This window comes from Procambarus clarkii, chromosome 92 (assembly GCF_040958095.1).
Source record: "Procambarus clarkii isolate CNS0578487 chromosome 92, FALCON_Pclarkii_2.0, whole genome shotgun sequence".
NCBI lineage: Eukaryota > Metazoa > Arthropoda > Malacostraca > Decapoda > Cambaridae > Procambarus > Procambarus clarkii.
Window position 1 is genome coordinate 9690873 of NC_091241.1, and position 27293 is coordinate 9718165.

At 37.3% G+C, this 27293-nt stretch overlaps 1 protein-coding gene across 3 annotated transcripts; it reads right to left on the reverse strand.

Annotated features, from left to right (window-relative positions):
* Positions 1-717: 717 nt before the first annotated feature.
* On the reverse strand, positions 718-14620 carry LOC123775074 (mitochondrial fission regulator 2). 3 transcript variants are annotated; one of them, XM_045769903.2, is made up of 6 exons: positions 14539-14620; positions 13377-13592; positions 11843-11956; positions 10090-10746; positions 8004-8325; positions 718-6017 (listed from the first exon to the last, which is right to left on the reverse strand). In XM_045769903.2, exons 2-6 carry the CDS (start codon positions 13589-13591, stop codon positions 5922-5924), a joined length of 1404 nt encoding a protein of 467 aa, XP_045625859.2. In that variant the 5' UTR covers position 13592; positions 14539-14620; the 3' UTR covers positions 718-5921. The 3 variants fall into 3 exon arrangements, with proteins under 3 accessions (XP_045625859.2, XP_045625858.2, XP_045625857.2); XM_045769902.2 differs by lacking the exon at positions 14539-14620 and adding an exon at positions 14342-14458; XM_045769901.2 differs by lacking the exon at positions 14539-14620 and adding an exon at positions 14278-14300.
* Between the last annotated feature and the right edge of the window lie 12673 nt (positions 14621-27293).

Here is a 27293-nt window from a genome sequence, read left to right on the forward strand (position 1 = left end):
AGCAATCTAATTCACCCTTAACAAAAAACCCTGAAAGACCAACCCTCTTAGAGCCATTCAAGAGGAGTCAAAGAGCCAGCAACACCTGGAAGTAGCCAGGTGTAACTAGAGAGGTTTAAACAGACTACCGAGTCTGCTTAAACCCATCGAGTTTCAACATTTGTCGAGTTGTTTGATTCACTTGTTTCTCTGTGAACCTTGCAGTTGTGTTTTGCTTTGCTTACTTTCTGATCGTTTCCTTAATGAGGCTGATCATAACAATCCTCTGCTCCCCACACTTCTGAGTGGGCCAGGTTCAGTCTATTAAAGACGTCAAGCTCTGATGTGTGGAACCTCCTCCAGAAATTATCACAAACTCTGCTATAAAAATTACATGCTTAGTAAAACATATTAAGTTATCAATGCACAAATGTATTTTGAATAATACAGTATTTACAAGTAATAATGCAATATTAGTAAAAAAATATGAAATTAGCAATAAAAATGTTAATTGCTTTATATGATGAACCATCTACCTGGGTTTCATACCTTACAAATCTAGATTCCTCCCAAATCTAGATTTTATTTTTTTTATATAAAGATCCAACAAGATAAATTTGGTAGGTGGATTAAATCTGTAGCTGAAAGAGATCCATTATAGTGGTGTCCGTCCAGATTTGGGCGGATGCACTGTAGTGAGTATGGATATCCATTATATACAGTAGGGATCGGTAGACATTTTTCTTTGACATTTATTAATTAAAATATTTGCAGTACAGAATTTGTAAAATGCTGAAGACAGTAAAATACAAGATGATGTAGGTACTACTAATAAGTAAAAAAATGGAACATAAGTACAATACTGTAAACATAAGAGTAAAACAATGAGAGATGCACAATTCCCAGTGGGAGGAGGCGGACAGCAAATTATTAAATCAATTTTGAAATTCAGTTATTAATATTTTTTTACAAAGCTTAAGTACTGTATATGGCACAGTATAATCAATGTTCTTAGTGCAGTACACGAAAACTCAAGCACCAGAGCCATTTTTGCAGTGTGTAGTTAACCTTTAGTCTGCTAACAATTCACATAAGCATTTTCTGAATAATAAAATTCACCAGTCTAAGGGTTAAGCACCAGCAGCCAATACCAACAATGATAAAATATATGCAAGAAATCTTAAAAAACTTACATTAAAAAAAGCATTAAAAATTTACTTTTAATTTTTAAGACTGTGTGATCAATTGCTAATTATACAGTTACCATAATTATATGCACACAAATAAATGATAACTTAAGATAGATCCTTTTTATGTTCAACCTTCAGGTCCCAATGGAGCAAAGCATCAAAGATATAGTAACAAAAGAGAAAATTATATGAGTATCACTTAAAAGTGAGCTGCAATGGGAGAATATTACAGTTCAACGATGTCATTCAACACCTCTACATGTTCAGTAAATAAAATAAAATATATTTTGTTATTTGATGCAAAAATAAAATATTAGCCGCTGTAGTAGATAAGTCACTGAATTCATGTGGAAAGTGTGTGCATACACATCTCACCAAAACAAACGGAGTGATGTTCAGTGGAGTATCTTATATACACATTGCTGAGATAAATACTGTACTTTATTTGCCTACTGCTCAGTAAAAAGCGACTGCCGTTGGTTTGGTCCCTGTCATTTTTGTTCACGACAGCTTCTAAAATATTTCTCATGTACAATACAAGATACAATAGTATGATCTACACCTATACAAATACTGTTCTGAGAGAGAGAGAGAGATACACCTGTCCTTAGACAGAAAGTGGCTGCCACATAGCACTGATAATGGATTTTTCCTTCATATCTAAGCTACCAAATAAGCACGGAAACGTGTGATATACATAATCAATGAAGGAGAGCAGTTTTTAATCACTGAAGATGAGATATTCCTGAGCAAAGAATTTAGCTGGTGGAACATATTCTGACGTTACATTACAGATTGCAGTATTAATTCAGAACTATAAATCTTGGGTCACAGATCAATCATAGTTATCATTATATATAGCAGTAGTAATTCAGAACTATAATTCTTGGGAGACAGATCAATCATGAAGTTAGAATTATACAACAACACAGTGATTCAGAACTATAAATCTTGGGTCACATATCAATCATAAAAGAAAACTGCAAACAAAAATAGTTTGCAGTTTTTGCTTGCATCAAACAGAATTTTAAGCAGGAATAAAAAACAAAATAAAAAACCACTCTGCTAGATTAACTCTACCTAAATTATATACAGCTACTTAATTTATCACAAAAGTTAAATACAATGTGTCAAAGACAAAACTTGAAATATGTACACTATTTAGGGGCTGACACAGCACCCAGGTTTGATTACTGTACTTTCATTTTAGACATAGATAATTGTGTTCATATCCCTTGAGATATTTTTGAGCATCATAAGATCACAATTAGGCACTTAACATTTATTTCTAATGTGATTAAGTGTGGGAGAAGGAAACAAAAAATTACAACTAGCATATAAAACATCAGTAGACATAGTAGTAGTAGTTATTTGTATAAGGTTGTAGTATACCTTATACATAAATAACTAAGGGAAATAAAGCGATTGATGAAGATTAAACCACCCAAGAGGTGGTGCGGGCATGAATAGCCCGTGAGGGAAATAAGGTGTCTGTAGTTACTGTACTGTTACAGTGATGGTGTAGAGCATTACAATTTGATGACTGATAAGTGGCAAAGTACCCAAAAGTTATTTCTTTTCAGTTTTCAATCATATATTAAACACCTCATCAACCCTTAGACAGCACAGCTACTTAAAAATCCTACATCAAGCTATGGATGATTAAAAACAGTTCACAAATCACAAGATGTGGATGATTAAAAACAGCTCACAAATCACAAGATGTGAATAATTAAAAACAGTTCACAAATCAAATGGAAAAAAAATAGCATATGATAATTCGAGCAGTGCAAAAGTTAAACTTATATCATTACTGTAACACGTTAGCATTACGGTAAAATATATCAGCCATCTCAAGAAAATTCGAGAAAATCAAACTGTTTTATTTACATTTTTTATATTTTGGAAAACGTCCCCCTGATAGATTATCAGGGGGGGACAAACCAAATTATCAGAGGATCACCGATAGATCACCTTGGCCAATTACCGATCACTCGGGATGATCATTCTTCTGCTAGTGAATACAATATTTTCACAATGCCTTGGAAATCATCTAATAAGTATGACAAATTATGCTTCTTTTCTTTTTACAGCAATATAGACCAATCATGTGTGCATTCCGTATTTTTGTATTTAAATATCATTCCATATTTTTGTATTTCTATTTATGTTGGAAAATATACGAGAAATGTTGAAATGTTCATAAACGTTTGTTTATTCAGCTCCATACGCTATTATTAAAATACATTTTGTTTTGCATCTATCCTCTAGTAAATTCATTTATGAACATTTTGACACCAAACTTATACTTAGTGTATAACCACCGCCCCCCCCCCCCCCTCAAAAAATACAAAAATTTTAGGCGTCGCCAAGTGGAAACCGGTGGTGCTCGAAATGTTTAGGTCAGATATGCATTGATGGGTCGGAACGTTAAGTGTTAATAACAAATATAATTTTCTTCAAAGAATTCGTTATTTAAAAAAATTACTTATGCATTTCCTACTTTCTAAAAACATGACTGAAAAACTTGCCTTTTTTTCAATAAATTTTTAGTAATCCACTTAAGAAAAAGATTTCAATTTCTTTACAATTCCTCAATAAATTAATGTACAGTGGACCCTCAATTCGGCAAATCTTCGGTTGGAATGCACACTTTCCAGGCTGGATTTACTCACCCGAATATACAAACTACTACTGAAATGGGGGATGTGCAGATTCGCTTAGGATGTTGGGACAGAGTTCACAGACTGCTGGAAAAGTTGCCCATCATATCATAGGTTAAAATTAAACATTTCCTTAATGAAATCAGCCCATAAAGAATGAGAAATATGAGGGTATGAATAGTAACACTTTTAGTAGGGCTCAAATCAACTTTTTTATGATGTTCACAGATTGTCATAAGGTTAGAATAAGTGTGGAGGGCCTTGGAAAAGCCATTGAATATATTTAAAACAAAATTCTGTGATTTTTTTTATTTTCAGTTGCAGAGGTTTTAATTTAGAAAAATAGGGGCCCCTTCTTCCATTGAAAATGTTATTTCAAGGTTTGGGCATGGGAAATATGCTAAATGTGGTTAAATCTCTCTACATATAGGTTCTCTTGGTAGCTGTCTTTCATGAGGTTGAAATTAAAATTTCACTCGTGAATTCTGCCCATTGAGCATTGGAAATATTAGAGTATGAAATGGTAACTACTGATATGTTAATATGGCTCCAAATACATTTTTAATGATTTTCATAGATGGATGCAAAATTAAAAGAAAGGAGCTGGGGTCTTGGGAAAACTAATGAGCACATTTAAAACTAAATTTTATGGTTTGTTTTATTTTTGAGATTTCCTGATTTTGTTCACAAATATGGGCCTCCAGAAGGCAACTCCTGTTCCAGCGAATCCTTCACTGCAACCAATTGGAGTTAGTTCCATATAGTTTGTTAAATTGAGGTTGCACTGTATTTACTGCTAAAGCAAGTACACCAGCTGCAATATAACCAAAATTTAAAACAAAAATTTAACATTGTCCATTTTAAACTAATGATGTTTATAGTATGAAGATTCACAGAATCAGATACTAATTGATAAATATTTAACAAACACAAGAACATAAAACAGAGCTACTGCATACATGTGAAGGTAGCAATCATAATCGATAACTTTCATAAACTTCAATGAATCATAAAAGTTACCGAGTTAGTTAAAAGATCATTAAATTTGTTTTTAATGTGTACAATGAGATAATAAAAATATGGTCAAATATAAAAGTAATTTGTAATGTTTTTGACCGAAATCATTTGGAGTCGAGTGATGGAATGTTATTTACAGATGGTACAACAAACTGCCTTAAATATTTCACCAACATATGTATACTGTACTGTATATAGAATTACGTCGACTAGGCACTTCATGACGGCAAGTAAGTAGGCACAAAACAATGTTAGGCCCCTGACAGTAAACAGCTGTGTTCCTTGTATAAGAAGGTTAGCTGTAGTCTTAATGACTTTTCTTACAGCATACAGAGCTTTGCTGTAACCTTAACAACCTTTCAGGCCATGACTTAGAGTACTCATAACATTGTTACAACAGCACACTACTCTTGGGAGAACTGTTAAGTTTATGTGGTGCAATACAGTACAGTAATGTCAATGACACTTAAGATATAGCACCAACATTGCATTAAGAATGCATTATTTGCCTCTCTACATACACACGTGGGTATAAAACCCAAACTGAATAACTAAATGTCATTAATAGTGAAGAAACTGAATTGAAAATCTTTGTAGTAAACTCCAATCAAGATTTAAGTAATAAATCAAGCTCACCCTGCTCCAATAATTCCTCACAGACATCTCCTGCTACTGTGTTTTCAGTGAGTATAAATATAAATGTTTATTAAACAGTAAATTCTAAATTTTACTTGTGCAATTGTGTGTGAAAAAATAAGTCAATATTTTCTATACTATTATTACAAGTGCATTAATGCTGGCAAGATGTGCTCCTTCTCAGGTATGAATCAGGTATTGAAGGACACACTTAAAATAATTAAGTTTATCACAAGAGAGATTATAAATGCAACATTTGTATTTTATTTATAAATGCAGTAACTAAAAATATTTTTATATTACAAGTATTTTGAGTCATTCACATTTCATTTTATAAAGACAACCTAAACTATTTTCTGTTTTAAGATCCTCTTTCATCAAAAAAATGATGTAGGGTCCATTTCGGGGCAGCTGCAATTAAAGCGTGTTATGCAGGTCACCGCGAGAGATCCGATGCTTCACTAGAAGGGCTTGCACTGTCTCTTGATTCGGGCGTTACAGAAGTACGTTTTTTCAAAAGATGCTGACCAAACTGCAAGAAAATAAACATTTGTTCACTCTAGAATAGCAGAAATATGCATTATTGTCCAACTTCAAATATTCCTATAATCAATCTAAAAGTAATTAATTAATTATCCAAAGAAAGCAATAAGCCCAGGAAGCTGTATAGCACTGGCTGTGTTATAAGAGTAGTCATGAGGTCCCAGATATCATCCAGGGTGCCAATGACCGTCCTGAAACACAAAAGATGAGCAAAGTCAAAGCAATCAGATTCCTGAAAATTTTATCGAAGGACAAATGGCAATGAGAAATAAAGAGGAAGAAACATTTCTATTCATATTGTAGGTCAGAACCTTTTAGCAATAGATGCACGACTGTTAGTAGAGCAATGCAGTTCTGACTGTAAGGTGCAGGTCTCCGTTTCCTTAAGTGCCCATGAGTTAATAATGTGTAGCCAAAACGTAACTTAAGAGACATTTCTCACTTCCTATAGCCCATCTCATATAGCCCATCTTCCTATATAGCCCATCTCATCCAGACTTTTTAAAATAACTAGTGGTCAAGAGTACCTGTTAAAGAGAAAATCTTGGGAGCAGGGCAGTGGAATCAAACCCGCATCCTAGGTCACCACATTACCTTATGGACCACAATGAATTTTAAAATAAACACAACCTGAAGTCCACCCAAAGTTACAAGGAAAACTTCATTACCTCCTCCATAGTCTGTAAACATGTAAAGTTTAATTGAAAGTTGTAAAGGATAAAACCCAGAAAGTAAAACTGGGAAATGATTCCCAGACTGAAAAGGATGTGTGAGAAACATTAAGGGAACAATTCCAAAGTGTGTTTTTGCAAAATGAGATTTTCAGACAACCAAACACAATGCAGACTTTAGATCATAACCCAGAGTGCCTTAATGTGTCAAACAACGAGGGAGAAAAACGGCCGAGTTATGCAGAAACAAAGTTGTCAGGCCAGATTTCACCTTAGGTTCTGAGAGAATATGCATCTTGGCAGAAACATTGAAAAAGGCAAACATAGTTCCAATCTACAAATAGGTAATAGAGAAGACTATATTATAGACCTGTATCTATAATGTGGTAGACTAATCACTAGTGAAAATAATTAAAGCTGAATGGGTAGAATACCTATAGAGAAATGACACAATAATACCAAAAAGTCAGGATAGTTTTCGAACTGCAAGCTTCTGTATAACAAATCTACAATACTTAATTTTCATGGTAGAGCCACAGAGATCTTACTGGAAAGAGAGAAATGAGCCAATAGCATCTATCTGGAAAGATAAATGCTATTGACTATTAAAAAGACTTTTATTAATGGTCCCACACAAGTGGCTACTCTGGAAGCTAGAACACACAGGAACGGTAAAGATAGAAGGAAAAAGAGGGATATGATCAACATGTACAAAATCGTAACAGGAATCAACATGGTTGACACAGAGGATATTTTAAACCTGTAACTTCAAGAACAAGATGCTATATATTCAAGTTAAGGAAACAAAGAAGCCAAAAAAAATACTGTATACAAAAGTTCTCTTTTGTGAAGTGACTTGTCGATAGTTGGAACAATTTAAGTGAAAAAGTATTGGATGCCAAAACCATAAAAAATTTGAAAGCATCATATAACAAAGATTACAGGGAAGGTGGGACACAACAAGCATAGCTCTCATCCTATAAGTACACTTAGGTAATTACACACATACATGCACACACAAAAGGAAATACAGGTACACCCTTGAGACCGCAGGTAGTTAACAAGCAGAAAATACTGAAAGTAGTAGTTGTGGAAGTCACCTCCATCAACAGTTTCTAAAGGAAGTATGAATGTTTACTTAAATATTAAGACATTTTAAAATGCACCAGGGTACAAATAGCCAAAAAGGCAAGGTTCAACTACATCTCACAACTCATATGCACTAATATGTAAGCACAAGTCTGCAGTAATAACATCAATAATGGCTGCAAACTAGCTAAGAGAACCCAAGATAAACAACTTACTATTGGAAGTGAAGGCTTCTCTTCTTCTTTTGGCTTGGGTTTAGGTATTCGAGGTGATTTCTTCAGCAACTGAAACAGGTTCTTTTTAGGAGGTTCTTCTTCGACTAGCTTACATTTTGGGACTTCAGACCGGATTTTGCGGTTTATTTGTGGGGTATTTTCTGGAGAAGAACTAAATTCGTTGCTCTCGTCATGATTATCCTTCTCTGGGGTATAATTCATATTTGCAAAGCGTTTCTTCAGTGCAGCTGCAATAATTGATGCGGGATCACCTGGTAACGGTGATTTTGGTCGTGATCTTACTGGTGTTCCACCAGGGGACCTGATGATTATAGACCAAAGCAAGCGATACATATACAGTAGAAAACTTTAAACCCCAAACTACAAAAAACATAATACAAAATAAACAAAACATCATTACAAGTTACTGGTCTCAACAAAGGACAACATGTATCTTTGCAAAATATTTTTATACTGGAACAAAATATCAGTTCACTAGTTTCTAGGTTCAATACATGAATTCTAAATTAATTGAAGGAATGTGACAGATAAAGTTTAAAATGCATGTGCCTATCAATGCATTCAGTCTAACCTCACATTATTTATGGTGAAGAATTACACATGAAATGAGAGGAGAGGATGAGCTAAGAGCACTGTACTGTAGCAAAAGTTATGGCAGGAAGTGCAAAATAGACTCAAAAGCAGAGGTGTCATGAACACAATCAGAGAACACATCAGAGGTCCAGAGCTCTTCAACCTCCTAACACCAAACAGAAGAAATATTGCTGGAACACAAGTGGAAATATCAAGATAAAACTGGACAAGTTTCTGCAGAAAGTGCTGGACCAACTGGGTTGTAGTGGCTATGTGGGCCTGCAGACCACTCCAAGCAACAGCCTTACTGATCCAGTTGTCACAAGACAAGCCTTTCCCTAGGCTTGAACTGTACAGTACATGTGCAGCCTAAATGTACTGTGCAGTAAATGTACAGCCTATAATACACTGTACAATACATATACAGCTTATAATGTACTGTACAGTACCTCTACAACCTACATGGAACTGTACTAGATAAAGATTTGAAGACAATGAACCCGTAGCAACTACATCAGTGCCGACAGCTGGAACTCCCATGTTTGCACACTTCACCAGACTTAGGTGCTTCTCCTCAGTCAATACACGAAATCAGGATCAGGATAAGGATTTGGGATGGAGCAGGGGGAAGGAAGGAATGGTTGGTACCCAACCATTTGGGATAGATGATAGAGTGATGGTTTTGCTTCATGTATGTAGGCATTCAATCTCCGACTGTCCAAGTGGTTAAACACCAATCCTTCCCCCTCGCCCCCCTTCCCCCTGTCAACAAATCAGCAACTAATGGGTATGTAAGAATGTGAGACAACTAGCTGAAGAGACTATTACTCTCAATACCACCACACATCAGCCAGGAGTAACACCTCTTCTGGCATACCTCTACCCACAAGTTTCACCAGACTGATTCTTGTTTACAGCCTTGCCTTAGAGAGACTGCCTACATTGCTGATTATAATATTAACTCATAATTGAAAAAGAAAAAGAAAAAAAGATACTGAATGATAACTCTGTATTCTTCAAATATGGAGCAAGGAAGCATGCTTAAACTGGCAAGGACCCCACATAAGGTAAGATGGTACTGCCACCAATATATCTTGTCAAACCAGACAACCACAGGAAAACAACCATACCCCCATCATAGATGACAGAGGCCACACCAGAAACCACAGTATGCAAAGAATCCCTGTGGAAATGTTACCAGCAAGGCAGGCAGGCTTAGAACTGATTAGATATAATAAAATGACTAAACTGACACAAGACAAGACAAATAAACCTGCTTGAAGCACATGCTTCAGAACAACTACCCACTGCTAACTACAGTATAGGAGACAACTAACTCGTGCACAACACCTAGGAAGTGGCAAGTCACACATTCAAGGTCTGAACTGGGAAGATAAGACATGATCCAGACAGCAGACAATGAGTAACAGCAGTGTACTACACTATTGCAAAATGCTTCAGCATAATACACAATCATGCAACATATCCTTACCTGGACACTTTTTTCAACTTGACTTTGTTGAGGCCCTTGAGAACATCGGACATTGACACTGGTCTTGAGTTGTTGTTCTGATTAATGACTGACACATCTAAAGGTGCTGTGTGCTTGTTAATGCTTTCTTTATTTTGTGCAATTAATTCAGAAAAAGATGTGTTTTTATTGGTATCTTTAAGGAGAGGAAGGGGTGAAAAACATTTACTCAGTGGTGGGGGTGGGAGTGGGGGTGGTGGTGGTGGTGGGGGTGGTGGTGGTGGCGCTGTCAGAAAGGTAGGACTTGGTGGAGGGGTGACTGGACGTTTTGTTTGATTTAATATTGCTGAAATTTGTGAGCGAAGCTGAGAAAGCTCATCCTCTAAAGCTGATATTTTAGCTAATGCTGTTGGGTCTGTAAATGGAGATGTTGCGTGTATTGAAGTAAGATTCAAAGTGCTGTGTTGGAAGCTATCATGAGGGTGTTGAGACACCAGTGTATCTTGAGAGTGGTGCAAATAGTTGTGGTGTAAATAACTGTTGCGCTGTGGGCCGATCTCGGATGTCAAACTGAATGGTGTTGACGATCTCGGGGTAGAGTCACCATTCCCATTGTCAATTTTATCCTTACCAAGAGGAAAGAGTTCCGGTGCTGTGTCACAGCGTGAGAAAATGGGTCTGTGAACATAAAAGTTTTTTTGGTAAACAACAACAAACATAAAATACAAATATGTAAAGTTAACATCTGGAAAAAATTCTTTAGCTTACAATTTTCATATTACGGAACAATATAAAATCATTTAGTGTTGGCTAGTGCATCTCTTAATACATCTTATACAGTCTTTGTTTTAAACAACGTAACTAATAATTTTTTAATATTAACAGCTCCATTTTCCATTATCATAGCGAAGGAAAGCATTTGTCCAAAGCACATTGTATTTTAATTTTGTATTTTATTTATTTATACAGTACAGTATATACAAGAGTTCTTACATTCTTGTACAGCCACCCACTAGCATGCATAGCATTATGGGAAAGTCCTTAATAATAATTTTCACACACACATATCCCCAGGAAGCAGCCCACAGCAGCTGTCTAACTCCCAGGTACCTATTTACTGCTAGGTGAACAGGAGCATCAGGGGTGAAAGAAACTCTGCCCATTTGTTTCCGCCTCCGCCGGGATCGAACCCGAACCCTTAGGACTACGAACCCCGTGCACTGTCCACTCAGCCGTCAGGGCCCCAAGTACTATACAGTACTATAATAAGTACTTGTACAGTACTTCTTATAGTACCAAGTACTAGTACTATAAGAGTACTAGTAATTCATTTTGAATATACAGTAAGTACTTTTACCTGAATAAACAAATAATAAACATTATTATTTTATTATAATTATAGATCAAAGGATGACATCCCACATCTCCTAGTTTACTAGTTAGTGATGACACTAAGTAGTCACGAATGTGGAGCAATTATGAATCATGTCTTGAGAACTATGATAGGAAACAAGGTTATGAAACACAACTATTTAATAATAGTAGCTATAATATTGCATTTCAAATAAATTAATATACATGTAATAATATACAATGTGCGTGATAATATATATAATCTATGGAAGTTGAAAATTTAAAGGTTAGCATTAGCAAAAAATCGGCTAAATATCATGTTCTTTCCTATTTTGTTGGGAAATCCATTGCATTATAATATAGTGCTTGCCATACTGTCTTAAATAGCACATGAAAATTATAATAGGGCTAAAGTACTCACCTAAATCTAGAAGAGCACTCTGTGTCAGCCAGCCACCTGGATTCTATGCGACCCTGAGTGTGAGCTGAGAAGAGGGAGTCACATGATGTGCTCAAACTTCTCAGGTCAACATACCTGGAAGAACATTACCCGTTACAGTATTTATCAAAATAAAGGCATTTAAAACTAATGATTTTATTACAGGCTGTCATTTATTCTTTCTCTCTCTCTCCCTCTCCCTCATTCTTTGTCTGTCTGTCTGTCTTTCTCTCTCTCTCATTCTCTGTCATTCTCTCTCTCTCTCTCTCTTCTCTCATTCTCTCTCTCTCTCTCTCTCTCTCTCTCTCTCTCTCTCTCTCTCTCTCTCTCTCTCTCTCTTTCTCTCTCTCTTTCTCTCTTTCTCTCTCTCATTCTCTCCCTGAAGGGCTGTGAGGGAGCCCTTCAGAGTAGATGATCACCTTGCATTAATACACAATAAAGAGCACCTGGCAACCAAAACAGAATATACAAACACAACCAGGTTCAGCACTTTTCTATATATTACCAAACTGGATACATTCAAAATAACCTATTACTATTTTTAATTTCAAACAAATTTATATATTATTTTGGATTATTTATATTTAATATTTACCATAACTAAAAATGGCAAGGATGAGCAAAGAAGTCTTTCCCAGAACAAAAATAATTACAGAAATGAATAGCTATAAAAAGTGTGAACAAACAGGACTGCGTTCTTCACACAGGTGAAGAACGTGCTTCATCCACAACATAAACACACTATTGGCCACAAAACCAAATGTTAAAAGGCATGGGAAAACTCCTGAGAAAACTACAGCTAGTTCACTATTGAACCAGAACTGTAAGCAATAACTTTATATGCAGTCAGGAAACTCAAAAAGGGGAATCACCAATGCTGAAAACCACAAACCAACCAGATGCATAGAAGATAAATTGTCACTGGTTGGTACATATTCACACACACACACACACACACACACACACACACACACACACACACACACACACACACACACGAGGTACTCATTAATCTGAGCCTACAGCACAAACAACAAAGTTACTGAAGATAATATAAGTAAAATACTATATCTGTTTCGGTATCAGCCTGAAACGCTGTGTGTTAGTGGCTTTGCAAGAATGTTAAATTACCAATATTATGTACTCACAAGAAGGTACAATGGGTTTGTAAAAAAAAAAATAACCTGAATTGGTTTCTGGCAATTAGAGTTAATGACCCTCTGAAGTGTTCAGTAGTTAGCAAAATACAGCTTAGCAGTCCCTTATCCCAAGATTAGAAAAAGTTTTTGAGTTGAAGTAATACATTTTTCTGTCTACATTTTGGGGCTGGATTGAATATTTTCCATTGTGTCACCAGTATGACCAGACAAGGAGTTAAAAAAATTTGTACCTGCCTCGAATGTGCCGGATCCAAACCGGAAGTAAAGAAGGATCTTCCCATGGTAAGTAACCAAGTGGGATAGCTCAGAAATTTGTTTGAAATTAGTGAAATTATTTATCTATAAAAACTCATTACCTTAAATACGGCCTCTGCACAGGTTTCAAAGGCAAGGCTGAACCCAGGATGCGAACCAGTGACCTCTTGCGTGAGCCAGAACTCACCATCTCCTCCCTCAGCCTGAGCACAAGTGGAGATAAGTGGAGAGCTTCAAGCACCACCCATATGGAGTCACCAATGTCCAGCCACAGCTCTTCTGCCACACCTACAGCCACTGCCCACATGCCACTCATCCTGTCAATATTAAAAAAATAGTTAGGCCAAAAAACGAGCATTGAATGTAATGAAACGCCAGTTTCTGGGTGAGTCCCGGAGGCTCCCTGAAGCTATCTCACTGATATAGTGCTTTCCTATTTGTGGACATTGGTCACAGAGTTCTTGTTGCCTACCAAAGAACAAAGCCAGAACCTGGCCCCCTCAGAAGCACAGGGGGCAATGGTTTATAAGCACTTTACATTTAAAGTATGTCATCTTGCCATCACCCAGGGCAGACACCCAGAAAGGTAAACGAATCAAAACAGACCACTGTCTAGTTGAAAACTGCGGGTTACATCCTCAAAATATTAAGAAATCAACCAAGCAAAACTTCCTCCAACTAGCCCCCAGCTCATTAGCCCTGCCACCTTCTCCCCCCCCCTTACCAGGAAGGTTCTAAGTCCCTAGGGTAACCTAACCTTCACTTACCCTACCTAACCTAACCCAGCCTAACTTGGCAATAGTTTTAATTATAAAATGAGCTTTGTTGAAACTTTTGTATGATCTGACCATACTCAGTATTAATTCAGATCTTCCTGCATCAGTCCTGTAACTGTGTCAGCTCTGTACCCCCAATAAATGCTGTAACCTTGTACCCCTATTCCCCCCGTGCATCAACCATACAGCCTGGTAATGAGCCCTACACACACACAGAGGTGCTAACAAGCCCATGGTGGTTCCTGCCAGCTGCTAACAAGCCCATGGTGGTCCCTGCCAGCTGGTCTCACCTTCACATGCAGCAAGAGGCCCACAGCACCACACCACCACAACAACAACACTCAGCTGATCCCCCCACCACTCCTGGCATCACCCTCCACCACTACACCTTCACCTCGGCCACACCCAGTACACTCCCCCAACACTACCATGATGGGAGATGTGGTCAAACGCGGGATTTAGACGGAAAAAGGGCCAAATATCTTACTTAAATGGACATCTGCTTTCATCTTTGCCGTCAAAACTGACATCACTGCCGGTCACAGGGTTGCCAGATCTAAATTGCTGAAAGTAGCGAGCTGACGGTCTAAAAGTAGCGTGCTTGTAATAAGAGTAGCTCAATTTTTTTAACCAACGTCGTCTATGCCTTCAAATGCCCTCCTGGGGACTGTAAGCCTCAAAAAACTCAGTATATAGGCAAGACAACAACATCTCTTTCCAGGCGATTAACGATGCATAAGCAACAGGACTCCATTAAGGAACATATAATCTCTTCCCACAACCAGACCATCACCAGAGAAATCTTAGCAAACAACACAGAAATCATAGATAGATACAGCGATAGCAGGCGGCTTGACATCTGCGAGGCACTACACATCAAGAAGTCAACACCAGCAATCAACAGCCAATTAATGCACAACTATATTCTACCCACTTCAAGACTCCGCTCCAATATAGAAGCATCAAGAAATATGGGCCAATAGGCCCTCTGCAATTACTTCCATTCTTACCTTCAATACATATTGTTTCGTGTTATATCCTGTGTTGTAAAGTTTTGTTCACCTCATCCAAAACTGTTGTAACATATCACCTCACCCAAAATGCGGGTATAAAATGAAAAATGAAAGCTGTTTAAATCATAGCATACTAAGAACTCTGTTTAGTGTTTGCAGATAATAGTTGTGTGTGTGTAAACTAAAAGTCTGAAAATGTAATAAGTTTCCTGTAGTTTATAAGTTTATAAGTTTAAGTCCTGTAGTAATAAGTTTACTTCTACATGGTACCCATGTAGAAGTTTGCAAACAGGACACCTAGGGGAGAACCCATGGCGACCCCATCTACTTGCTTATACATGCCCATCCGGGCTCAAGAAGGGTGCCTCTTTAGTACAAGCTTGGAGTAGTTTCCTTAGGATATTTTCTGGTATGTCAAGAGGAGTACAGGCTGGATCACGATACACTCTGTCGGCTATCATCCCGATTGTCTCGTCCACTGGTACGTTGGTGAACAGCGATTCTACGTCCAACGAGGCTCTAGCTTATTCCTGTGGCCCGTGTGCCCCGCAGTAAGTCAACAAATTCCTTTGGCGACTTCAGGCTGAAGGCGCAAAGGACATAAGGAGTCAGCAGGCCGTTGATTCGCTTCGCTAGTCTGTACGTGGGTGTGGGTATCTGGCTAATGATTGGCCGAAGTGGGTTTCCAGGCTTGTGTGTCTTGACATTTCCATACGCATATCCAGGTTTATATTCCCCAAAATATGTACTCCTCTTGACATACCAGAAAATATCCTAAGGAAACTACTCCAAGCTTGTACTAAAGAGGCACCCTTCTTGAGCCCGGATGGGCACATGTATAAGCAAGTAGATGGGGTCGCCATGGGTTCTCCCCTAGGTGTCCTGTTTGCAAACTTCTACATGGGTACCATCGAGCAAAAAGTCTTAGTCGACATGAACTTGAAACCGGCCATATACTGCAGGTATGTTGACGACATTTTTACACAGGTACCTGATGTCAGACATCTGCAGGAGCTGAAGGAGGCATTTGAGCGGAGTTCCGTGCTGCGTTTCACTTACGAGATGGAAAAGGATGGGAAGCTGCCCTTTCTAGATGTAACAGTCATGGAAAAGAGCGGAGGTTTCCACACTGCAGTATACACTAAGGAAACGAACATAGGAATGTGCCTAAATGCCAAAAGCGACTGCCCAGATAGGTACAAGAGGAGTGTTGTTAACGCATATGTCGACCGTGCTCTCAGCCACAGCTCAGAATGGAAGCAAGTCGACGAAGAACTCTGTAGGGTAAGGCAGGTCCTAGTCAACAACGGATTCTCCAATGGTTTCGTCGAAGACATCATAAGAAGGAAAGTGAAACGCCATGCAACCTCTAAAGAGACAACCAAAACAACACCTATACCCCCTATTAGACTATTTTACAGGAACTTCTTTTCCACAGCTCATAAAACGGAGGAAAGGGTCCTGAAAGATATTGTTAATAGAAACGTTATCCCTGCAGACAAAAATCAGAGGATACAACTGACGATTTACTATAAAACCAGAAAAACGGCCAACCTACTCATGAGAAACTCCCAGACACAAAACAGAATGCTTTAAAAGAGACCAACGTCGTCTATGCCTTCAAATGCCCTCTTGGGGACTGTAAGCTCCAAAAAACCCAGTATATAGGCAAGACAACAACATCTCTTTCTAGGCGTTTAACGATGCATAAGCAACAGGGCTCCATTAAGGAACATATAATCTCTTCCCACAACCAAACCATCGCCAGAGAAATCCTAGTAAACAACACAGAAATCATCGATAGATACAGCGATAGCAGGCGGCTTGATGTTTGCGAGGCACTACACATCAAGAAGTCAACACCAGCAATCAACAGCCAATTAATGCACAACTATATTCTACCCACCTCAAGACTCCGCTCCAATATAGAAGCATCAAGAAATATGGACCAATAGGCTTTCTACAATCACTTCTATTCAATACCCATTGTTTCGTGTTCTGTCTTGTGTTGATGAAATTAATACCTTATTAAATACCACCTCACTCAAATGTAGATATAAACAAATCGGAGATGTGTAAGTTCTATTCAGGGTCTGCATGGGGGTCTACCACTGCAAACCACCTTAAGCCCATCATCACACAGCAAAAATCTACTATCAGAATAATAACTAACTCTGCTTTCAGACAACACTCAGCTCCATTGTTTAAATCCCTAAACTTGCTAAATATTAACTCCCTCCACACATTCTCTTGTGTCAACTACATTTACAAAACCCTGTTCTCAAATGCAAACCATGCTCTGAAACTCTCCCTGGACAGATGTAATAGGACCCATTATCACCACACCAGAAATAAATATCTCTTTGATATCCCCAGGGTCAAACTTAATCTGTGTAAACACTCTATGCAAATTAAGGGACCTAGTCTATGGAACTCACTCCCTAGTGAATTGAAAAACTGTAAAACTTTTGCCTTATTTAAAAGCAAAACCAAAAAGTACCTAACTTCATCTTCTTAGTTTCCTACACTGAGCTTTAAATTTGTTCTGTACCTAGTGTTACCCAATCTCCTAATTTTTATGTAATATCAAACAACCTTATCATTGTGTTCATTGCTGTCTTCTTCTATGTGCTAGCCATATGCTGTATTGTGACTACTAATTTTTGTCAACTACCATTCAAGCTGTCATTGCAACCAATCTTATATTGTTTCTGCTGTATTGTGCCTACCAATTTTTTGTCAACTACCATTCAAGCTAGCTGTCATTGCAATCAATCTCAGCTACCTATGTGCTTTAATATACTGTACCTACAATTTTCTCTCATCTTTTTTTCATTTCATGTAATCTGTTATCATTTTTTTGTCTATAATTTTTGCAAGTATTTACCTCCTTAAAATTTTCTTAGATTAAGGACCTGCCCGAAACGCTGCGCGTGCTAGTGGCTTTACAAGACTGTAATTACCATATTTGTATCCTCACATTCCTTATGTACATTCTTGTATATGCATAAATAAAATAAAATAAATAAAATAAATATATATATATATATATATATATATATATATATATATATATATATATATATATATATCTATATATATATATATATATATATATATATATATATATATATATATATATATATATATATATATATATATATATGTCGTACCTAGTAGCCAGAACGCCCTTCTCGGCCTACTATGCAAGGCCCAATTTGCCTAATAAGCCAAGTTTTCATGAATTAATTGTTTTTCGACTACCTAACCTACCTAACCTAACCTAACCTAACTTTTTCGGCTTCCTAATCTAACCTAACCTATAAAGATAGGTTAGGTTAGGTTAGGTAGGGTTGGTTAGGTTCGGTCATATATCTACGTTAATTTTAACTCCAATAAAAAAAAATTGACCTCACACATAATGAAATGGGTAGCTTTATCATTTCATAAGAAAAAAAATAGAGAAAATATATTAATTCAGGAAAACTTGGCTTATTAGGCAAATTTGGCCTTGCATAGTAGGCTGAGAAGTGCGTTCTGGCTACTAGGTACGACATATATATATATATATATATATATATATATATATATATATATATATATATATATATATATATATATATATATATAACTGAAAACTCACACCCCAGAAGTGACTCGAACCCATACTCCCAGGAGCAACGCAACTGGTATGTACAAGACGCCTTAATCCACTTGACCATCACGACCGGACAAAATGAGGTGATAGCCGAGGCTATTTGAACCACCCCACCGCCGGCACTCGGATAGTAATCTTGGGCATAGCATTTTACCAAATCACCTCATTCTTTGGGGCACACGTGAGGAACACAAATGCGAACAAGTTAGAATCTTGTTCGCATTTGTGTTCCTCACGTGTGCCCCAAAGAATGAGGTGATTTGGTAAAATGCTATGCCCAAGATTACTATCCGAGTGCCGGCGGTGGGGGTGGTTCAAATAGCCTCGGCTATCACCTCATTTTGTCCGGTCGTGATGGTCAAGTGGATTAAGGCGTCTTGTACATACCAGTTGCGTTGCTCCTGGGAGTATGGGTTCGAGTCACTTCTGGGGTGTGAGTTTTCAGTTGCATATTGTCCTGGGGACCATTCAGGCTTGTTCGCATTTGTGTTCCTCATGTGTGCCCCAAAGAATGAGGTGATTTGGTAAAATGCTATCTCAAGATTACTATCCGAGTGCCGGCGGTGGGGTGGTTCAAATAGCTTCAGCTATCACCTCATTATGTCCGGTCGTGATGGTCAAGTGGATTAAGGCGTCTTGTACATACCAGTTGCGTTGCTCCTGGGAGTATGGGTTCGAGTCACTTCTGGGGTGTGAGTTTTCAGTTGCATATTGTCCTGGGGACCATTCAGGCTTGTTCGCATATATATATATATATATATATATATATATATATATATATATATATATATATATATATAATATATATATGCGAACAAGCCTGAATGGTCCCCAGGACTATATGCGAATGAATATATATATATATATATATATATATATATATATATATATATATATATATATATATATATATATATATATATATATATATATATATATATATATATATATATATATATATATATATATATATATATATGCGAACAAGTATATATATATACTTGTTATATATATACAAGAATATATATATATATATATATATATATATATATATATATATATTGATTTTTTGCCGCCAGAGGTGGATAGTTCATTAAGCATCCCCTATTCAACCAGTGAGTGGTGGTTTATTGTGCACCCCGAACCCCGACCAGTTGTGTAAGCGGACCCCGACCAGTTGTGTAAGCGGACCCCGACCAGCTGTGTAACTGCAAGCTTAGCATGAACGAACCGACAATAAACATACTTGAACTTGAAATGGACTTTAATGTTTTTTCGGCAGCTTTATTTCCTTAGTTTCCGAGCTGTTTTCTTTACCGTGTATGTTGTAATAAACTATTCCGATATTTACAGTTGTTTCTCCCTGTGAAGATTATTAAACAATGGTGATTATAAGGGCGCGGAAGTTCAGCCTGGCCAGGGCCGCCAGCAGCCTTTGGGCCCGCTCCGGCAGCACCCAGTCTTTAATTTGGCACCTTTGTGGGACCTTGGTGCAAGCCTAACATATATATATATATATACACACTGTCTGCCTGTCCCACCTACACAATGATTTATTATTACCTATTATTTTATCATTTAATTTAAATATTAAATAAAATAATTTTATTCAATTATTATAGTAAGTACTTAATAATTTAATAATAAGTAGTAAGTACATAAAAATGATTAAAAAGTACAGTTTAGTCATAGGAGATTCCTAGATTGGAATTCACTACCAAATTTCAATATATCCAAGTATTTTTAGTGTGAAATGCTGTTATTATATGCATAAATTGTTGTTTTAATAATATTACGCTTAACCACTTAGGCTGGACGGTAGAGCGCCGGTCTCGTTTCCTACAGGTCCGCGTTCAATCCCCGACCGCCCAAGAGGTTGGGCACCATTCCTTTCCCCCGTTCCATCCCAAATCCTTATCCTGACCCCTTCCGAGTGCTATATAGTCGTAATGGCTTGGCGCTTTCACTTGATAGTTCCCCCACCCTTCCTGAATAATATTATGAGAGCAGTATTTACGGGCTATTCATGCCCGTGCCACCTCTTGGGTGGCTTAATCTTCATCAATCGAGAGCAGTACGTCCTAACCAGACATTATATGATGATATCCTGAACAGTTGATAAATAAAAGTAATTGCGTAACTCCAGTTATCTAATACTTATCATAAATGGTAAAAAACCTTATCATAAGCCAAGGGATTTGTAGATCAGTGTTTAAAGGGAATTCGTAAGTAATAATAATACAGCTGATGCCATCTGTCGGCAGAAGAGAACACTATCAACTGGCAGGTTAATAGTAGCCATAAGATACAGCTTACGCCATCTGTTGACATCAAATTACACTTATAACAAATTACCCTGCAAAATACAACTAACGCCATCTCTGTTTTTTCCAACGCACTATAAATAGCCAAACAGCAACCCATAAGGCGGGTTGTTGTGCTCGGGTAGGAGGTTCCAAGCTCCGCCCACAAGTGGTATGGAGTGCATACTAAATGGCATATCATTGGTAGATATTCTTTGTTGACATTCACACAACAGCCAATCACAGGAAGGGATCAGCTAAAGACTCCATCCACTTAATAAATCATCTTTATTCAGCACACCATCCTTGCTTATTACATTCTGCTTCAACTTTAATCTCCCTAAAAAGTGAAATGTTAAGTATTTAAAAGTATTATTATAGTGATAATTAAATACTGCAGGATGTAACGAGTGTTACAGAAACATGGGCTGGCTACCTAACTTGTGACGTCATCAGTGGGGGTTGCCTCACGCAAATAATATCGGCGATACAATGCCTCCGCCCTCTTATTGGTCTACATTATTCAGTTAGATGGAAGTTTCTGTCTTGTATAAAACAGAAATTGTTGTTCTTTTGTACAACAACAAGGTTATTGAGCAAAAGGACGTATTTTTATTTTGCATTTTATTCATATAAGCGTTGGCATTCCCCACAACAGCCAATCACAGGAAGGTATTTGTTGGAAACTCTGTCTTCAACAAATTTGATTCCTAATAAACTCTAACAATAAATTCGTTTAATAAACGAGTATTTAGGGTCAAGCTACAGATGAACATTATAGGAAAACGGTGTTTTAGCTTGCAGCTTCGTTAGACAGAATCCCTGGTCTTAATTTTAAAAATAAAGAACTAGAAAGCGTATTTTATTGCTAACTTTTCGAGAAATAAATCCCAGTCTCATATTTGCGAACATTTATGCATTGATTTTTTGGCTTAAGTTCTTATCATAATCCCTTTTGCAATCTCAACACCATCTGGGTCGTATCTTGTAACTATCTTCGTTACTTAGCCTCAAAACCTTACATTTGTCTTACATGTCCTCAACAGTAGATAAAAAAAAGTAATTGCAGAATTCTAGTTACCTAATACCAGCATGGTATAAAACCTTATTATAGGCTACCTGAAGTGTTTAAAGTAATAATAATACATTATTATTAATGTAATAATATTATTAAAATAATAATAATACAGCTGATGCCATCTGTCCGCAGAAGAGAGCACTATCAACTTTTTTTTTTTTTTTTTTTTTTCTTTGTTAGCAGGGATAATCCTGCGCGGGCCCTAAGCCTCTGGCTGGCCCACTAAGTGATGCTCGTTTCTGTTTTACCTGGGCGGAGGATGAGTATGTATGACTCGTATGGTCGCTTCAGTAAGATTTTGCCATATGTGTTTAACAACTTCCTCTGCTCTGGTGAATCGAAGGTGAAATCTTAACGGGTTTGTAACTGTGCACTGTGTTAGATAATGTTCCAGTGGTCTGTCGGGCATTTCTCCACAGTGTTGACATTTCCTCTCACCTTCCGGAACCTGTAAGCCTATTTCCCATGCACATGGGTATCCAAGCCTGATGCGATGTAAGTGCACTTCTATTGTTCTACTGCCCCCGTTTATCAAACTAAGTGGTTCGTAGTTGGTTGAATTCTTGTACCAACCCGCAGATCCCGATGTTGCAACTGCTGTGTCGTGGTCACTGTACATCTTTCGCATCGCTCTGTTTCGAATCACTTTCTTCATCTGGGAGAGACTCTGTGGTATGTAAATGTCTACATTCCTCCTCTTAGTAGCAAGTTTTGCAGCTTCGTCTGCAAAGTCATTACCTAATAGTCCCACATGACTTGGCACCCAGTTGATAAGCACCCGTCGGCCTTGTCGTTTGAGTGTGTGCATGAATGATAAGACATTGGTGATCAGATGGATGTTATCACATATGTGTTCCTGTTGCAAGGTTTCAATGGCGGTTCTCGAATCTGTATGGATGATAACATGTTGTCGGTGTTCAGCAAGAGCATGTTCCAAAGCCTTTTGAATGGCTAGCATCTCAGTCTGTAAAGTCGAACACCCATTTGAGAGCCTCCAACTATATACAGAGTTTCCTGCTTTAACTGCAGCTCCGGTTTCTTGTCCCTGCTGGTCTACTGACCCATCCGTGAAGTAAGTGAAGCTGTCGGATGCCATGTTTGCTTCTATATGCATCTGTGCAATGTGACGTAGCAGATGAGGACTTGTCTGGTTCTTCTTTCCGTCAAGAGCCATAATCTGAAAGTCTGAAAGTCTGCTGGCAGAGATTCCCAAGGGCCTTGTATAACAAAGTCTGCATGTATGTCGTCGACACCCCTCTCAGTGACTGTGTTTACCATATCGAATGTATCGATGGCGTTTATCGCACAATGGGTCCACCTGTTGCCATTGGAGGCTCTTCTGTCCAGAGTTAGTGCTCCAGTGATCATATCTTTAAGTGAACTGATTCTAGGTCTAGTCAATATCTTGGTCAGCATGCACGCAGCAATCCCCTTTACCCTTATTTCAATCGACGTAAGCTTTGTCTCTAGTCTTAGGTTCAGGATTTTAGTCCATCTGGGAGCACCTGTTATGACTCGCAATGCATCATTTTGAAGAACCTCAACGTTTGCCCACTGACCAGGAGAAAGAGTGAGTAAGGCAGGTGCTGCATAATCAACCAAGGAACGAACGGCGTGTATGTAAAACATTCTCAACACTCTGTGTCCCGCTCCTAGACGGGGCCCTGTGATTGCTCTCATTATATTTATTCGTGACTTTGCTCTCTCCTTTAGATATTGAATTTGCTTATTGAATGTCAGTTTAAAATCAATCCACACTCCGAGATATCGATATTGTGCACTATCAACTGGCTGGTCAATAGTAGCCATAAGATACAGCTTACGCCATCTGTTGACATCAAATTACACTTATAACAAATTACCCTACAAAATACAACTAACGCCATCTGTTTTTTTTCCAACGCACTATAAATAGCCAAACAGCAACCCATAAGGTGGGTTGTTGTGCTCGGGTAGGAAGTTTCCAAGCTCCGCCCACAAGATGTATGGGGTGCATAATAAATGGCATATCATTGGTAGAAACTCTTTGTTGACATTCACACAACAGCCAATCACAGGAAGGGATCAGCTATAGTTGCCATCCACTTAGTAAATCATCTTAGTTCAGCCCACCAGTCATGCTTATGAAATTCTGCTTTAACTTTAATTTACCCAAAAAAGTGAAGTGTTAATTATTTAAAGTGTTAATTAAATATTGCAGGATATAACAGATATTATATAAAAATGAGCTGGCTACCTAACTTGTGACGTTATTATTGGGGGTTGCCTTGACACAAATAATGATACACTGCTCTGCCATCTTATTCGAGTAAATTATTCAGTTAGATGGAGATTTCTGTCAGGTGCAAAACAGAAATTGTTGTTCTTATTCACAACAACCTTGTTGTTGTGCACAAGAACCTATTTCTTAGTTAAAATTTTATTCATAAAAGAGTGTTGGTATTCCCCGCAACAGCCAATCACAGGAAGGTATTTCTGGAAGCTCCGCCTCCTTATGGACTCAGTACATCGCTCTAGCTCATGGCTCTCTGTTTCATCTCTTGTATATACAAACTATGACTTTTTTAGATTACTGTTATAATTAATAATATGAGATATACAAGTTTTTACACAAAATGGCTAAATTCTGCCATTAAATGGGCTTTGTCTGGTATACATACAAACATACACCAATTTATTACCATTCATCCATTATTAATTTAAAATGTAATGTATACTGTCTAGTTTTTTCCTCTCGCCATTACTTGGTGTAATATTTATAAGTTGTCTATTTATTATCGATCTATCTATTATCTTGTATTTATATTTACAAGTTTCTGTGCTTTGAAGAAAACTCTGCATTGAATTGGGACTAATTTAGTAAATAATATTATTTAGTATTAATTAATATTTACAATTATTATTAATTACAATTATTTATAGCTTAGTTACTTTCATGTAACTCGCAATTGTACATTCTTAACTTTAATAGCCCAAATTAGCACATCTTGCTTTTAAATTAGCCCAAAAAGTAGCAAGTAGCGAAATTAAAAATTTGGGAGCGCGGGGCTCTCAAAAGTAGCCCAATTCGCTATTTGTAGCCCAAACTGGCAACACTGTTGCCGGATCGTTTTTTCCATTTGTTTCAGGGTTTTGAAACAGCGAAATTCAAACATCGTTATAATCAATTATCTATTTGCTACTACTCATTATTTCCCTTTTTATCACGTAAATAAAAAGCAATTAACGTCAATTTTAGTCTGAGCACTTTCCTAACCTCGACAAGATTACATAACCCGAATGTAATCTCGTATGCAAATGCTAAGGTGAAGGGGATTTTTAGAATAAATTTGTTTTGTTTGGAAGTCAATTAAAACTTCAAATATGTGCAATCACATTCAATTGCGTTTAGAAATAACACTCAAGCATAATATTTCAACTGTCAATCGCAGTTTTGAAAGTGTATATCAATTTAGGCAAAATATGACATATCTTCGTTTGGCATATTTTTGACCGTATGTCAAAAGAAATATAACTTATGGTCATGTTTCCCGATATAAAAAGACGTAATTTAAAACAGCACATCTGTGCAATCACCCTCAATTACGCTCGAAAATAACAATCAAGAATAATATTTCCAATATTCATAGTATTTTTCAAACTAGGTCAATTTGGGCAAAAATGCAAAATATATGTGCATAATAAATTAACTAAACTAACTAACTCTATTATGGTCAGTTTTCTTAATAAAATGACTCAGTTTGAAACCTCAAAACGTGTGCAATCACCTGCAATTATGGTAAAAAATAGCACTCAAGCATAATAATTTAAATAACCATCGTAGTTTTCTTCAATATGCGCAAAATATGACAAATCTACGTTTTCACTTATGGTCTTATTTCCCGTATAAATAGACATATTTTTAAAACTTAAAATATGTGCAATCACTCTCAAAATTAACAGTCAAGAATAATATTTCCAATATGCTTCAATTTTTTCAAACTGAAGGTCAATTTGAGCAAAATATTTCCGTTTTTTCTTGGACATATTATTTACCACATTTTGTGCGTCTTATCTTGAGGTTATTTTGAGATGATTTCGGGGCTTAGCGTCCCCGCGGCCCGGTCCTCGACTAGGCCTCCTTTTTTTGTTACACATCCTCCAGGAAGCAGCTAACTCACTTATTTACTGCTAGGTGAACAGGTACATTAGGGTGAAAGAAACTCTACCCATTTATTTCCGCCTCCGCCGGGGATAGAACCCGGAATCTTAGGACTACGAATCCCGAGCGATGTCCACTCAGCCGTCAGACCCCAGGCCAGGCGTCGGGTGAATCAAAACACCATAGGCGATATAACTTTTTATTATTTTTAAATATTAATAATAAAATATTTGCAACTGCGAGTTGCAGGCTATGGTGGGCATGTGCAGGAGTACATGTTATGTGACCTTAATAACTATACTTGTAGTAGTAGTAGTAGGCATGTGACCTTAATAACTATACTTGTAGTAGTAGTAGTAGTAGGCATCCATCAGTCTCAGATAACTATGGAGTTGCGCTCTGGAGTGACCTCTCCAGGGTAGAGTAGGTTGATACGGAGAAGCTGTTACCCAAGCAGCAGAGGTCCTCCCCCTCTCCATAGCGCCGAAAGTCTCCAATGGAAAGACAAACGCCCATACGATTGGTTCCATCGCCGTGGAACCAATCTATAATATACATACTTGTATACCTATTCTATGTAAGTAGTGGCACATGCACCCCGAACATCGTAGTACGTAACTAAAGTATACAAGGCTAGAGAATTCATCCCTGAATTATAAATGGTGAACTTAACAGTAATAACGAAGGATGCATGTGGCCTATACTCGTAAACAATTAACATTATTAATTACCAATAATGACCCACTTACATATGTTTCTAACATTACATTACATGTTTTAATGATGAGACGAGCTATATGCATACAGAAACATTGAAAGAGTATGTATGATGAGAGTGTATACATGCGTACAAATATTCCTATTAATAGTTAATTCCATATCCACCAACAAAAAAAATCGAAATCTGCCAACATAAATTTCCAAATCTGCAAACAGGAAAATTCAAATCTGCAATAAAATCGAATTCCGCAAACAAAAAATACAAATTCTGCCAACAAAAAAATCTCAAATAGCGAACAACAAAATTCAATATTCTATCTTCAAACAAA